The sequence below is a fragment of the Aphanomyces astaci genome (genome assembly GCF_000520075.1).
Source record: "Aphanomyces astaci strain APO3 unplaced genomic scaffold supercont1.59, whole genome shotgun sequence".
Taxonomy (NCBI): Eukaryota; Oomycota; class Saprolegniomycetes; order Saprolegniales; family Verrucalvaceae; genus Aphanomyces; species Aphanomyces astaci.
The window spans coordinates 87,030-100,745 of NW_009798322.1; the positions used below are offsets into that span (position 1 = coordinate 87,030).

The 13,716-nt window shown below is 53.3% G+C and overlaps 9 protein-coding genes across 14 annotated transcripts; 5 read left to right on the plus strand and 4 right to left on the minus strand.

The window, feature by feature from the left end:
- Window positions 1-98: 98 nt before the first annotated feature.
- Window positions 99-1,810, minus strand: H257_14569 (hypothetical protein). The gene has a single exon (XM_009842427.1). It carries the CDS (start codon window positions 1,782-1,784, stop codon window positions 255-257), a length of 1,530 nt encoding a protein of 509 aa, XP_009840729.1. The 5' UTR covers window positions 1,785-1,810; the 3' UTR covers window positions 99-254.
- Window positions 1,811-2,163: 353 nt separating this feature from the next.
- On the plus strand, window positions 2,164-3,463 carry H257_14570 (hypothetical protein). Its single transcript, XM_009842428.1, has 3 exons — window positions 2,164-2,464; window positions 2,522-2,614; window positions 2,673-3,463. The coding sequence occupies exons 1-3, from the start codon at window positions 2,258-2,260 to the stop codon at window positions 3,159-3,161; spliced, it is 789 nt and encodes a 262-aa protein (XP_009840730.1). The 5' UTR covers window positions 2,164-2,257; the 3' UTR covers window positions 3,162-3,463.
- On the minus strand, window positions 3,153-3,746 carry H257_14571 (hypothetical protein). The gene is made up of 4 exons (XM_009842429.1): window positions 3,713-3,746; window positions 3,603-3,643; window positions 3,464-3,528; window positions 3,153-3,415 (listed from the first exon to the last, which is right to left on the minus strand). The coding sequence occupies exons 1-4, from the start codon at window positions 3,731-3,733 to the stop codon at window positions 3,189-3,191; spliced, it is 354 nt and encodes a 117-aa protein (XP_009840731.1). The 5' UTR covers window positions 3,734-3,746; the 3' UTR covers window positions 3,153-3,188.
- A 265-nt stretch (window positions 3,747-4,011) lies between these two features.
- H257_14572 (hypothetical protein) lies at window positions 4,012-4,999 on the minus strand. The gene is made up of 2 exons (XM_009842430.1): window positions 4,233-4,999; window positions 4,012-4,168 (listed from the first exon to the last, which is right to left on the minus strand). The coding sequence occupies exons 1-2, from the start codon at window positions 4,963-4,965 to the stop codon at window positions 4,095-4,097; spliced, it is 807 nt and encodes a 268-aa protein (XP_009840732.1). The 5' UTR covers window positions 4,966-4,999; the 3' UTR covers window positions 4,012-4,094.
- Window positions 5,000-5,175: 176 nt separating this feature from the next.
- H257_14573 (hypothetical protein) lies at window positions 5,176-5,750 on the plus strand. The gene is made up of 3 exons (XM_009842431.1): window positions 5,176-5,315; window positions 5,375-5,439; window positions 5,493-5,750. Exons 1-3 carry the CDS (start codon window positions 5,202-5,204, stop codon window positions 5,719-5,721), a joined length of 408 nt encoding a protein of 135 aa, XP_009840733.1. The 5' UTR covers window positions 5,176-5,201; the 3' UTR covers window positions 5,722-5,750.
- Window positions 5,727-8,370, minus strand: H257_14574 (hypothetical protein). The gene is made up of 7 exons (XM_009842432.1): window positions 8,249-8,370; window positions 7,927-8,162; window positions 7,746-7,878; window positions 7,382-7,681; window positions 7,078-7,328; window positions 6,599-7,028; window positions 5,727-6,293 (listed from the first exon to the last, which is right to left on the minus strand). Exons 1-7 carry the CDS (start codon window positions 8,294-8,296, stop codon window positions 5,823-5,825), a joined length of 1,869 nt encoding a protein of 622 aa, XP_009840734.1. The 5' UTR covers window positions 8,297-8,370; the 3' UTR covers window positions 5,727-5,822.
- A 159-nt stretch (window positions 8,371-8,529) lies between these two features.
- H257_14575 (hypothetical protein) lies at window positions 8,530-10,521 on the plus strand. 3 transcript variants are annotated; one of them, XM_009842434.1, is made up of 9 exons: window positions 8,546-8,776; window positions 8,832-8,892; window positions 8,950-9,141; window positions 9,194-9,281; window positions 9,332-9,503; window positions 9,679-9,844; window positions 9,899-10,227; window positions 10,286-10,330; window positions 10,381-10,521. In XM_009842434.1, the coding sequence occupies exons 1-9, from the start codon at window positions 8,562-8,564 to the stop codon at window positions 10,472-10,474; spliced, it is 1,362 nt and encodes a 453-aa protein (XP_009840736.1). In that variant the 5' UTR covers window positions 8,546-8,561; the 3' UTR covers window positions 10,475-10,521. The 3 variants fall into 3 exon arrangements, with proteins under 3 accessions (XP_009840737.1, XP_009840735.1, XP_009840736.1); XM_009842435.1 differs by having other exon boundaries at window positions 8,530-8,776; window positions 9,899-10,330; XM_009842433.1 differs by having other exon boundaries at window positions 8,530-8,776; window positions 9,899-10,521.
- A 79-nt stretch (window positions 10,522-10,600) lies between these two features.
- Window positions 10,601-12,362, plus strand: H257_14576 (hypothetical protein). 4 transcript variants are annotated; one of them, XM_009842438.1, is made up of 7 exons: window positions 10,601-10,802; window positions 10,851-10,967; window positions 11,027-11,152; window positions 11,200-11,412; window positions 11,532-11,890; window positions 11,944-12,075; window positions 12,126-12,362. In XM_009842438.1, exons 1-7 carry the CDS (start codon window positions 10,665-10,667, stop codon window positions 12,298-12,300), a joined length of 1,260 nt encoding a protein of 419 aa, XP_009840740.1. In that variant the 5' UTR covers window positions 10,601-10,664; the 3' UTR covers window positions 12,301-12,362. The 4 variants fall into 4 exon arrangements, with proteins under 4 accessions (XP_009840740.1, XP_009840739.1, XP_009840738.1 ...); XM_009842437.1 differs by having other exon boundaries at window positions 11,532-12,075; XM_009842436.1 differs by having other exon boundaries at window positions 11,944-12,362.
- Window positions 12,363-12,480: 118 nt separating this feature from the next.
- H257_14577 (hypothetical protein) lies at window positions 12,481-13,375 on the plus strand. The gene is made up of 4 exons (XM_009842440.1): window positions 12,481-12,594; window positions 12,668-12,851; window positions 12,919-13,058; window positions 13,123-13,375. The coding sequence occupies exons 1-4, from the start codon at window positions 12,584-12,586 to the stop codon at window positions 13,241-13,243; spliced, it is 456 nt and encodes a 151-aa protein (XP_009840742.1). The 5' UTR covers window positions 12,481-12,583; the 3' UTR covers window positions 13,244-13,375.
- Window positions 13,376-13,716: the final 341 nt, after the last annotated feature.

Here is a 13,716-nt window from a genome sequence, read left to right on the forward strand (position 1 = left end):
ATTATTTCATCAGGTTTCTGTGGATCTGTGACATCGTTTGTTGCAGGAAGTGTGCGCAACGTTGTCTCACGGACCCTATGTATGTATGCATCCTGCGTCTGACGAAATGACATGTTGCCCAGTGGTCATATATGCTAGTTATATATCCCAACTACTTGCGTCCTCCTTCATTCTGCTTCTCGTCCTACTGTCTGTAGTGCGTTCCTACCAACCAAACAACGTGGGTGCTGCTTGCTTATGTCGTCATTCCCACGTTATTCTTCTCCGTCGACTGGCGCATCTTCGTAGTTGTACTCGTACGACACGGCCGGCGCCGACGGCGCGAGGCGGTCCCACGTCGCTTCGGGGGCGACGGTGGCAGCATTGCCAGACAGCGACGGGAACGCGCCTTGGTCAGCGGCGTTGAACTTGGCGTTCTTCTTGGCGGGGGACGCGGCCGCCTGTTCCTTCGTGGGCGCCGCCGCTGCCGCCGGTTTGGCATGTTGCCGGTCGGTTTGGGCGGCAAACCATTCCTTCTTGGCCTTGATGGCGGCGATCGAAGCCGCGACGGCCGACACGACCGCGGGCGGGGTCAGGCCCACCGTCGAGAACGACTGCAGTTGTGCTAGGGGAAGTACCACCTTGGTGTCCTTCTTACTATTAGTAGTACTAGCGGCGTTCGCAAACTTCTTGCCCTTGCCTTTCTTGCCGACGAAAAACTCCTCGTCCGCGCGCTTGAGCGGCTGCAGACCGTCCAATTCCAACGACACGACCTTGGACTCGGCGGATGTCGAGGATGTGGCGGTGGCGGCAGCATGGAGGTCCTTGCTGTACGTCTTCTCCAGGTACACGACCAGCGAGTGGCACAAGTCCTGTTCGTCCTGGAACGGGTGAATCTTGGCCAGTTCGGTTTCGTACGCGGCCAATTTGGCGTCAAACTCGGCTTTGATGGCGGCTTCTTCGGCTTCGCGCGCGGCCTTTTGCGCTTCGCGCTTGGCGCGGATGCCCTGGAAGTACGCGTCGTTGTCCTCCTTGAACTTCTGGCGACGGGCCTTGATCTGCGTGAAGATGTCGTCGATTTCGAGCTTGAGTGCCTTGCGTTCTTCGATGAGCTTGGGGTAGTCGCCGCGGCCGCCGGCGTTGCTTTCGTCTCGCAATGCGTCCAAGATGGCCTTTTGCGCGTTGAACGCTTCCGTCACGGCGGTGATTTCCTCGCTCTTGGCCTTCATGGCGGCGCGGATGTCGTCGATGGACACGTCGAACTTGGCGCCGTTGTCTTTGTCGGCGGACGCCTTGGCAAGCACCTTCTTGGCCGCCTTGAGGTTTTCGATCTCCTTGAGAAGGTTCTTCTCCGCCGTCAGCGACATGCTCTTCGTGTTCTGATCGTGCTGCAACTCGGCGATGCGCTTGTCTACGTCTTCCACGCTCTTGTAGCTCACCTGGTCGCGCACGGACTTTTGCGACTCGCGGTGCGCGGTCTTGGCGGCGATCGCCTTGTCCAAGTTCACCTTGAGCTGGGTCTTGCTTGTGTACGCATGTTCCTTCTTCTCCTTCAGTTCAAGGTACAACACCTTGGCTTCCGCGATCTTTTCCGAGAACCCCGACCGTCCCGATTGAATCGCGTCCAGTTCGGCGCGGATGGCGTTCGTGCGGTCTTGGGCCTTCTTCTTCAACACTTCCAAGGCAGCCAATTCGGCTTCATGAGCAGCCTTGTCGGGCTTGGGCACGAAGGCAACCGCCACCTTGACAGGCGCCGCCGGTGCCGCGGCAACTTGCACGGACGTGTCAACTTCGATGTCAGCCATTGATTGCGCTGGGAAAATGCGATTTGCTAATTGGGGCAATTCAAACAAGAAAAATCGCCACTTTGCCGATGACGTCAGCACCGACCTTTTTTTATATTACACTTGGAGTTCGTATTCAGATGTATTAAACTACAATCCAACGTCGTTGCCCGGATAGTCAAATTCATCCGGATAATGGACCCAAGGTCACCATCACACCACGAGCGGCCGTGAGGTACATACATACATATCTGGCGGCGGCATACAGCAGGGTGTAATGGCACTGGGTATGGAGGACGCGTCCGTGGAGCTCCGTGGAGAGTAAGATGGGACCTATTTATCTGCCTACAGTACCAGCAATACATGCACATGTCGGCGGTTTCACCTGCTGGTAACACTACCTTCGACAATGGAGGGTTGGAGCTTGGGGTGGCTCAACTTCCAAACAACTCGCAGCCACACTGCGCGAATCACACGAACATATCACAACTAGCATGGAGAGCCCTGTTCCAAAGGATACTGACGGCATTGATGACGATGCGTCGTCTGACGACGAAGACGAGTCTACGCTTGGGGTGTCCATGTTAACGCTGAATGACCCGAGTGACAATGGCGGCGACAGCGAGGACGACCCGATGCAGCGCTTCTTCGACATGTTGTACAAGGAGTACCCCATGCAAGTCGCCAAGCAGATCTCCCGGGTACACATCCATCACATATTCGTCTCTCTTCCTGCATCTCATGCCAGTCGTCGGCAGGACGAGCGGCGCACCAACGGGTACCTGTCGTCAACTCTAGTGTACGGCGAGATCGACTTTCGCCACTTTCGCACCGTATTCACGTCCATTCTCGTACACATTCATTCTCGCCTTCCATTTTCCATATTCTTCCGTCATCATCACCATGTAGAAACATCATGACGTGTTGACCAAGCCGGGCGGGGTGTTCCTCGACATCGGATGCGGCAGCGGCCGCCCCGTGTTTGCCGCGGCGCTACTGCACGACTTTGACGAGTGCGTTGGGGTCGAGATCCTCGACGGACTCGCGCAAGTGGCGGCGGATGTCGCGACGACGTGGCATCGCGAGAAGAAGGACGCCAAGCTGTCCGCGCTCAAAAAGCGGACGCGGATCGTTATCCACCACGGAGATGCAACGGCCATGGACTGGCCGAGCGCCGACTTTATCTTTTGCAACTCGACGTGTTTTGACGAGCGACTCATGCTTGCCGTGTCCAAGCATGCGATCGCGACGGTCAAGAAGGGCGGCGTCGTCGTCACCGCCACCAAGCCGCTCGTGCTGGACACCCAAGATGCTGTCGCCGCGGTCGCGCTCGTGTCCAAGTGCAAGATGCAGGAGAGCTGGGGGCCTGCTACGCTGTACATTTACAAACGGGGTTAAAAAGGAAGTTATCGCATTAAGAAACATCTAAAAGTCGTCGTCGTCGTCGGCGTCTTCCTCGTCCGAAAAATAGGTCCTTCGCTGGATCGTGACCTTGGTGCGCTGTTGATCCTCCGCGGCGCCCGTGCGACTCAACAACTCGATGAACTTGGCTTCATCGATCTGACCAGGCAGTTGACCGCGCTGTGCCATCTGGATGATCGTGTCTTCCAGTGCCGCCGCCTTGTCGGGCTTGACAATCGCAATGCGCGACACTAAACATTACATGAGGGAAGGGGTTGAGCGAGGTCACGACTACGTACAACGCTCTTTGGCCTCGGGCGTCATGATGCTGGAGATGATTTGCTTCTTCATCTCGTCGTTTTCCCTACACAAAGGTGGCAGCATGCGTGATCGACAACAGGAGCGTTGAAATGATGCAACGAGGCGGCCTTCACGTACTTCTTGCGCATCTGCTCTGCTTGCATCTGCTCCATGGATCTCTACATCATAACACAAGTGCATCGTGAGTATTCGTGCGCATGATCCTCGGTCGGGTCAGTCCCACGCACCCCGCCGCCGCCACCGTTCATCGTCAAACAACGCTTCTCGAAAATGCACCTGTTTTCGACAACATTATTTTACGACATTTTGTCTAAATTTTACCTCAAAAACATGTTGGTTCTAAAACAAAACTTACCTTCGACTGTAGTAACTTCGTACTACTATTAATAGTATTATACAAGTATTACGTAGTAGTACTACATCGAAGTAGTACATACTGTCGAAATGTATTATAAATGTTCATACGTTATACGATAAAAAATACAATGTTACAAATGAATAGTACTGTCATTTGTAGTGTCAGTATAAAAATTCTTATTGCAAATCTAAAGTAACGTTGCTTTAAATCTAAAGTAACGTTAACTACTGCATTATTAATCATCTTAAATTTCACGTCGATTGCATCAACTTGGCACATGCTTTCGAGATGCCCTTTGCTGTCTTCATGAGGACCTTTCCAAGCGCTACAACACGATACACATGAGCAATCGATCTATCTGCATGGAACGAAAATCACGAGTCGCTTACTGTTGAACGCGGCAACCCCGCCAGGAAACGCCGACACGAGGAAGTATCCCAACGTCACCAACTGCACCCCCGCGCTGACAAGCACGTACAGGTAGCTCCCCATGACCAGACACGAGTATAGCGTGGCGCCAAGGGAGATGAGATACAGCGTCGTGAGCAGGATGTGCTCGGCTTGCAGCAGCGATGTGCAGTAGGACTTCCATCCACGCAAAGCCGCGACCGCTGACAAGCATGAGATGCTGCCAAAGGAAAAACTGAGGGCGAATTTGGACGGTCGAAGCAGCAGGAGCGGCAGAAACAGCGACGCCATGCCGAAGAAGAGTCCGGCGAGGAGCAGAAGCAGCACAAACGACCGGAAGCGTTGGGGATACGACTTGACGTTGTCGAGTTGGGCGGGAGACAAGGCCGTCTGGCTCTTGCTCTTGATATTGCTCCATAAGGAAAGCATTCCTACCGACGAGGCGGACGGCGACGCGCCATGTTCCAAATCCGTGTCGTCATCAGCTGTCAGCGAGGCGGTTTCAGCATCGGAGGACGATGGCGTCAACGCCGTTGGGATGTTCTTCATCAAGGAGTGTCCCCATGACGAGAACGAGGACGTTGCATCTGAGAGTGATTTTGTTAAGTTGCTTCCCTGCAGCGAGCTACCACTGCCACCCCCACCCCATTGAGCGCGGACATTCGCGGCAGAAATGTCCATCGGTACGATCGATGCTAAAACGGGAAATATCATGGAACCAGGTTTCCTCGATTGGATTGGTTAAAATATATTTTGTGATGTCGTTATGTGATTCGCCATTAGATACATTTAATCAACCAATAAAACCTGCTTAATAAAAGTACTTCGAAGTAATGCCTTAGAATTGGAAAGTAATATATTTGTGTTTCATCCAATCAAATCCTTGGATTTTACGTAGTACTATGTAGTACTCGAGGAACATCCAGAATATCAAAATTCAACTCCTAAGCATGGCGGCGGCGGGCGTGGAATCGCAGATGGAGAACCTGGCTGTGTCAAGCAAACCCAGCACGCAGATCATTGAGTTCAAGGGCGAGTTTGTGGATCAGCACTTCAGTGTCCAGGTAGGCAACACACTTGTCTCGATGACACAGGCTGTCCCTTGCTTAGCTTCGACATGTAGATTTGGTTGCTTGCTCATGCGTGCTTTGTGTGGGTGGGGCTGGACGAAACGCCCGTGTGTATGGGGTACGTCCTTACATGTAGCGATGCGCTTCCACGCGATATCACCTGCTTCGTAGGTCAATGTCCACGGCGGTGAAGACTCGGTACGATCCATTGCCCCTAGCATCGTCATTACTTGGTGGCGGGGCCGACGACACCGAGCAGCAAATGGCCCAGCGCCTTGTGCTGCGTACTGGCAAGCAAGTGTTTGTGAGCTGTAACTTGCCCGAGGACGATATGGAACTCGGCGCGTACGTCGAACGTGCGATCCTGCAACGCTTGCGCGACGTCCAGTTCGTCCCTTAACACTTCTCAATCAACACTAAGAAAAGCAATGTTTTGATTCTTCTTCGGGCAATCAATCTCGACTAGTGTACACTCGTCAGGACGAACGTGTACATCTATCTCTACACCGAGGGCACTTGCCACGTATGCACGGCGGCATCGTTTCCAACCGACACGAGCTGGTCGTCGGCGACAAACTTGACGGCCATGACGCCGTCGCGGTGGGCGTTTTCAAACTTGTGGCGGTTGGACGGTTGCTGCACGTTCCACACGAAAATGTGCTCGTCCGACGCGCCCGACGCCACGTGGGTGCCGCTGGGGTTCCACGCGACGCTCGTCACGCGCGTAGTGTGGTGGACCCACTGGCCCCCTACGCGGGGGATGCCTTGGGCTACGTCCCATACGCGCACCTCCCGCGCGGCATCGCCCGCCGCCAGCAGGGTCCCATCCGGCGAATATTCGAGACTGGTGACCGACCCGTTGTGCGCAAACGCGGCGCCGTCTCGCTCCACCAACGACCACTCGTCTCCATTCCCCACCACGTCAAACAAATGCACACGACGGTCTTCGTCACCGCCCACCGCCACTTGTTCCTATATATGCGGAAAAACACAAGATATATTAACCCAAGAGCGAGACAAACGATCAAAAAACAATAAAAAAAACAAAATCAAACGCTGGCCGGCCAAGTGGGTTGCACATATATTCTAAACATGAGCGACATGGAGAATTACACTAATTCGTCGACATCGAATTAGTGTGTGACTTCAATTCGTGTGATTTCAAACACCACAGGACCACTTTGTTTTACATACAACAGTCAGTACAACGAATCGATCGATAGATTTGGCAAAGAAACAAAAGTCCACAATATGTTGAATTCATAAAAGGACAATACCCCAGACGACGTAATCGCCACGCTCGTGGGGGTCCATGCGGCCGTGGCGGACGTTTCGAACGCGAGCGCGCCGTTCACGAGCAACTTGACGCCTTTGTTGGTCGCCACCACACACAACACGGTGCCGGACGGCGCGTGCGTCGCGAGCGCCACGTCCGACGGCTGGGCGCCGTTGAGGCCGACGCTGCCAGAGTACGAAGCGTCAACGAGCGACCCAAAGCGCACGACGTCGTCCCATCCGCCGCTGGCCACGATGCCGCGATGTACGTCGATGGACGTGACCTTGGCCGTGTGGGCGGCGCCCGTGAACCGACGCCCGATGGACGCGTGCCACGACACGACGGCGCCGTCGTAGCTTCCCGTGACGAGCGCGCCCGTGTCCGTGTCTACAGCGAGCGCTTGGAGGCTCACTTGATGGCCTTGCACCACTCTACATGGACATCTTAGATGGAAGGAGCATGCAATCAAGGACAACGTACCGAAGTGGCTTGTCCGGGTGGGACAAGTCGAGGTAGTTGAGGTCGCCAGAGAGCGACAAGGACACGAGAAAGTCGCCAACCCATACGACCGACACTTGCATGTCTTCGATCGCACCGGAGCCAAACGTGAACGTGGTCACCACCGACAAGGACGCCACGTCCCACAGCTTGACCGTCTTGTCGCCGGACGCGGTCAAGAGTTGCTTGCTGTCGGGACTCCACGCCACCGAGTAGATGGACACGGTGTGCTCCTACGTTACGCAACCGTGTTACGAACAGAGGTGGAGAGATGGAACGAACGTACGACGGGGAACGACGCGAGCTTTTCGCTCGTCTTGGCGTCGTATAGCACCATGCCCTTGTCGGAGCCGACACTCACGGCATGGACGCCGTCGGGCGAATAGCGGACGCAGTTGGCAAAGTTCGAGTGCGCAGGAATCGAGTGCTTGAACTTGAATGGCGGGCCTTCGAACGCACGGACGGTCGAGTCCTCTGACGCCGTCAAGATGCGGAACGGACGAGTCGGCTTGTAGTCCACGCTCATGATGCGCTTCGTGTGGCCGACGATTTCACCAATGCTGTTGCCAGTATCCCACATAAACACCTACACACGGCATGGCCCATCAGCATCACAATAGTTCAAAACACAGCAAAGGACATATAGTTACCCGTGACGACACGGTGCGGCCATCTCCCACGGCAACGATGCGCTTGCTGTCGGGGTCCCATTGCAAGTCCTTCACTTCGCCAGCGAAAACGGGCACTTCTACTTTGAGGGTATGCTCGGGGTTATCGTACGACCTAACTCATGCGTGAGTGCATCATACACAGAGAGGATAGTCATCATACCAAACGCGGACTCGGCCGGCGATATCGGCGGACGCGACCCAGTACCCATTGGGGGAAAATTTCGCAACCGTCGTAGCGTCGTTGTGGCCCTTGTACAGGAAGCACTCGACGGGGTTCACCAAGTCACGCACGACCACGAGTTTTCCGGTGCAGTACACGATTTTGGGTTCCTTGGGGTGCACGCCTAGCACGGTGGGACTGCCGCGCGACGTCGTCGGATGCGGGCTGAAGGTCACCTATCCATTCACGCATCATGAGAACACTCGTCACTTCATCATCATCGTCCACGATGGCAACTACATGCATGCACACCATCACGCACCTTGAGGTTCGGGTCGGGAAGTCGCTCGACGGGGTTGCTCGTGGCCATGTCCTTTCCCTTGGTGGCGTAAAGTATAAATGTGGCGTCGAAAGGATAATTTCCCTTGGTGGCGTAAAGTACAGTAGTACTGTACTGTATAAATGTGGCGTCGGAAGTATAATTACAGTAGTATTACAACCGGCAAGCATTCATTTTTGAAAGGTTTTTCCCCCAGTGACGGGATCAACATTGTCAAATAATACCTGTGCAATCGAATACTTTCAAACAACATTCTCGATTCAGGAACCTGTAACATCGAATACTACACAGCAACATGAGCCTGCGCGCGCAACATGCTCGTGGAGCGAAGCGAAAGGACGTGAACTACGCCGTCCTACACACGGGCCAAGCAGTTCCAGACATGGATGGAGATGATGATGAGAAGCTCGGCAAGAAGCAGGCCAAGAAGAAAGCTTCAGGCTGTTACCTGTGCGCAGCAGCATCCCAGACAGCCAGCAAGCTCTATACATGCTCAACCTGTCCAAATAGGTGAGGTGATCATGTGTCATTGCGTGTTTGAGCTCTCATACGAACCTTGATGCAGGTTCCACATGTCATGTGCCATAAAGTTGACCCCAACCGCACCGTCCCATCGATGCTGCGCTGTAAGCCGACACTCGTAGGTTCAAAGTAACTTTAACGCCCACAATGGATATGTGTAGTGCATCGCATCGGACGCCAAGGAAGCGCTACCTCGTCCTCAACTCACGTCGCTCGACAATGCTGTGCAAGCGTTAAAGGAAGCCAAACGCATCGTGGTCGTCGTAGGTGCAGGGATCAGTGTGTCGTGTGGAATTCCAGATTTCCGATCAAAGGATGGGATATATGCCATGGTGAAAGACATGGCGCTTGATGTAAGGCACACATGTTATCTCTCTGTTATTCTACCTCCTCATTCATGTCCAGCTACCCGACCCCGAATCGCTCTTCGACATGGACTTTTTCCGGTCGAATCCCATCCCGTTCTATCGATTTGCCGCCGCGTTCTTCAATGGTACATCTATGTTCATCCTCCATTACTCTACGTGAACCATCTCTTCCTAGGCAAGTCGTTCACGCCTTCGTTGACCCATCGGTTCCTGCGGCGCTTGCAAGACCAGCATCAACTGCTTCGCGTGTACTCGCAGAACGTCGACGGACTCGAGGCCGCTGCGGGCGTCACCAATGTCATTCAATGCCATGGCACGCTTACCACCTCTTCTTGCATGTCCTGCGGGTACTCGCTGTCTTCAATATCATGGTCAATACATTGGTTTGACGAGATGCATCTTTTTTTTTTTTCTAGATTCTAAAATAAATTGATTTTTTTTGGAAGAAAAAAAGATATATTTTTTTAACAAAACTAATATATTTATTTAAGAAATATATATATATAAATATTTTATTTGTAGCTATGCACTGGACACGACCACTGCACTGCAACGCTGCAAAGGTTCCAAGGACCACATTCCAAAATGTCCGCAATGCAACGATGGGATTCTCAAGCCAGACATTACGTTCTTTGGCGAAGCCTTGCACGATGCCACGCGGCATGCCCTTCCCGTCGATCGAACTCAAGTACGGCAACCTGGCATGTACGATTATCGATCACGGATGATGGTATGTATGTAGGCAGACTTGGTGCTCGTGATGGGAACGTCGTTGCAAGTGTCGCCTGTGGCGGACATCCCCGTGTACTTGAACGCGGTTCCGCAAGTCTTGATCAACATGGAATCGGTGACACCCAAGGGAAAGCTAGGGTTCCGGGGCTTTGACATTGAATGCCTCGGACCGTGCGATGTGATTGTGGAGTATTTCATGGCTGCCCTGGACGGAAACGCGTCGGTGCTGTCATCGCCGATGCACGTCCATCCCCCGAATCGCTACTGCTTTGATGGATGCCACCTGGACGATGTGGCGACAGAAGAAGGCGCCCCTCCTTCGATCGACTCTTTTCACTGGTAACTTCCTGTCAGTTCCATTCGACCCGTTCTTTCGTTGCTGACGGATGGGATGCAGCGACGAATGTGGGTCAGACATTGCCGGTGCACGGTTCTCCTGTGGGTACGTACATATGGCCCCCTACGACATCGCTTCATGGCCTTCATGCGTAGAACGTGCTTCGACTTCGACCTTTGCTTGGCATGTAGCAATTCGACTCTGCATCCGCATGCCCTGTTCAAAACAACATGTGACGTTTCGATATAACGTTAATTGAATTATTCGGTATATACCCGGTATGTAATCAAATAACCGGTAGTCTATCCGATCTTACAGTTTATCCGGATAAAAAACGCAAAAGTCCAAAACGACATTCATTCTGTAAACGATCACCTGTTGTTTATTGGTACAGTGTAAAGACACATATTTGCAAAGGCGACGTCGAGAGAGAATCATCATGCAGGTGCAAGGCAAGATACATAGCATCAAGTACCCCATCTTCGGCATCGACTGGAAACGAGATGCACAAGGAAAGCCGTTTGTTGCTATCGCGGGAGGTGGCGGTGCGGTGAAGTCCGGAATCAAGAACTGTGTGGTTCGATCTATCATCCTGCGTATGAGATCCGTCACGTGGTTCGTGTAGACGTTGGCTCGCGTGCCGCCTCCAAAGCTGACGTCCAGAGCACCGCCGTCGTTAGCTCCGTATCTCATCATTGACACTGTGGATGATTTGGTGTCTGGCGTTGCCATCGGTAGCAAGGTACACGAACTGGTGTCCTTCACATGACAACGTGACCTATACTGTATGTACATATCTAGGGAGGTCTGATTGCGCTGACCATGGGGAGTAAGACGGCCATTTATCGCGTCACAAGCGGCGCTACACCCACAGCGAGTTTCGTGGTCGCGTTCCAAACGGACTTTGCAGCCACTGATAGCTACCAGGTACTGTCTAACGTTTCTCCATCACACACTGACGTCGTCCTGTGTAGAACGCAGTCAAGTTCAGTCCAGATGGCGGGACCATCGCTACTGGTGGTGAAGATGGCGTGGTCCGTCTGTGGACCCTCACGATTCCCCCATCCAAGTCGGAGGTCGACGTGGACAACAAGTACCGCAAATCGTTCAAAGTGTCCGCTCCCGTCCTCCTGAACGGCCACAACGGATGCATCAACGGTCTGTCGTGGCATGCTTCTGGCACCAAAGTACGTTTCAAATTGTCGAAAAATGGAAAATGGAACGATTCGAGTGTTTTTATTGGATACTTTTTGGGATCTTTTTTTCTCATTTTTCTTTCTATTTTTGATTTTCGTCTGTGGTGCAGGTGGTATCCTGTGCCAAGGATGGACAGTGCATTGTGTGGACTCGCGTCGAGTCGACATGGAAGAAGGCGGCGACGTTGGGGTTGGCGGGGGAATTGGACGTCCAAAAGCCCGACAAACCTACCAACAAGGGCAATTTCATCTACCGAGGATGCGCGTTTGTGCCGCGGCGATTTCCTCTGCATGCGTCAAAGAAGGACGACGATGACGACGACGAAATCGTGACCGTGCAGACGCCGGCGCGGGGGTCGTCGTACTTGACCAAGTGGTCTTGTGTCGTGGACGATCAAGGGAAGGGCACGATCGAGGAACTGACATCCATTGCAGTCAAAGACACCATCGTGTGCTCCTTAGCCGTGAGGTTGGTGGACTCGTCTCTGTAGATTGAGGACATTCACGGATGGATGCATGTAGTGCCAAGTACGTTGCAACTGGGTCCAGCGACGGACAAGTGCTTATCCACCGCGTCGATACATTGGCCCACCTCAAGACCTTCGCCGCACACTTTTTGCCGTCCACGGGCCTTGCGTTCTTTCCTTTTGCCGCGTACTACCTACGATTCATACTTGCTGGATGAGGCTGATTGATGTGTGTAGGGACGCTACCCGCGACCCGCTGGACTTTATCGACGACTTGTCGCTCATGTCTGCATCTGCCGACTACTCTGTGTTCGTCATTTCCGGCCTGCCACCTTCGTGGTACATGTACTTGCTGGTGTTCGTCGGCTTGTTCCTGTACCTGAGCTACTTTGCCAACCTCGGCGATTATTAGAAATAGCGATAATGCAGGCTCACACTAATTGGGAGACCTTAATTTAGTGTTGTAAACCTCAAGTCCTCACCAAACCTTTTTCGAGGGTGGTGTATTATTTCGAATTGCAAGATCAATACAATCCCCAAGTAGTTTGATTTCCTGGCCTCGGATTGGTTGATTTTCCCCTCCTCGACCAGAGCCAACCAAAAGCTGCCCCGAAAAGACTGGTGTTTGGCGACTTGGCCGCCGTGCATATATTGAGTATTTGGCTTTAATTCCACAGCTACCTCAAGACTAAATCATGGTGATCAAGTACGATGATGGCCGCTACGTTGATGCGTGTCTGGATGAGTTATTGACGGGGGGCGGTGGTGATGATCTCTAGGACCGAAACCTGCGCGTTCAGCGAAAGCCGCATCTACCCCGGCCACGGCATCCGTCTTGTCCGCAAGGACGGCAACGCGTACACGTTGTTGAACTCCAAGTGCAAGTCTCTCTTCTTGCAACGCAAGAAGCCCGCCAAGATCCACTGGACCCTGAGCTGGCGCCGCATGAACAAGAAACTTCGTGTACGTGCCTCCCCTTTGCCCCATGTGGTGGCGGAACATGCTGATGCGAGTTGCGTGTGTACTACAGGTGGAAGAATCTACCCGTCGCCGCGCTCGCAAGACCACCAAGATCCAACGTGCCATCGTCGGTGTCTCCGTGGACGAGCTCAAGAAGAAGCGCAACCAAAAGCCCCAACTCCGCGCTGCGGCCCGTGATGCTGCCTTGAAGTACGCCACCTCGTCATGGATTTGATGACTACGTGTGCTGATATATATGGTGATTGCATCACAGGGAAGCCAAGGACCAAGCCAAGACCAAGAAGGTCGCGGCCCCTGCTGGCCAAAAGAAGCAAGTCATCAAGAACGCTGGCCCCAAGGGCGGCAAGAAGACGGGCAACCGCGGTGCCTTGTAAGCGGTGTCATTACTGCTTTGAAAGTTGGGTTTAGGCCTCGGAGGCTGTGGACGATAAAACCATAATCCAATGCACCCTACGCACTGGAGAATCACTCGTCGCTCCTGCCCCCCGCTTGGATGTTGCTTCACCTTGAATGTCCCGAATCACAGCAGACAGGCTTCCAACAAGGAACACAGGAAAGAATTGTGGGATTGCCAGGACGCTGGTAAGATCACGGCATAGGTCTTCGTCGAACGCACAAGTAGCTAAGGAAACATGCAATACAAATACACCCAGGACTGCCTGTTGGCATGACTACCGGTAGGCACCTGGTATGTGTGCTGCTTCTCCGAGCCCCACCATTTCCGATGGAGTGTGGTTCGGATGATGCAGGTAGGTAGGTCCCCATGCGTGAAGGTCATCGCGCATCAAGCATGTGAGGGACGTCTGTGGTCCGTCGCCCCGCAGGCGTGTCTGTTTCGCCGCGCCTT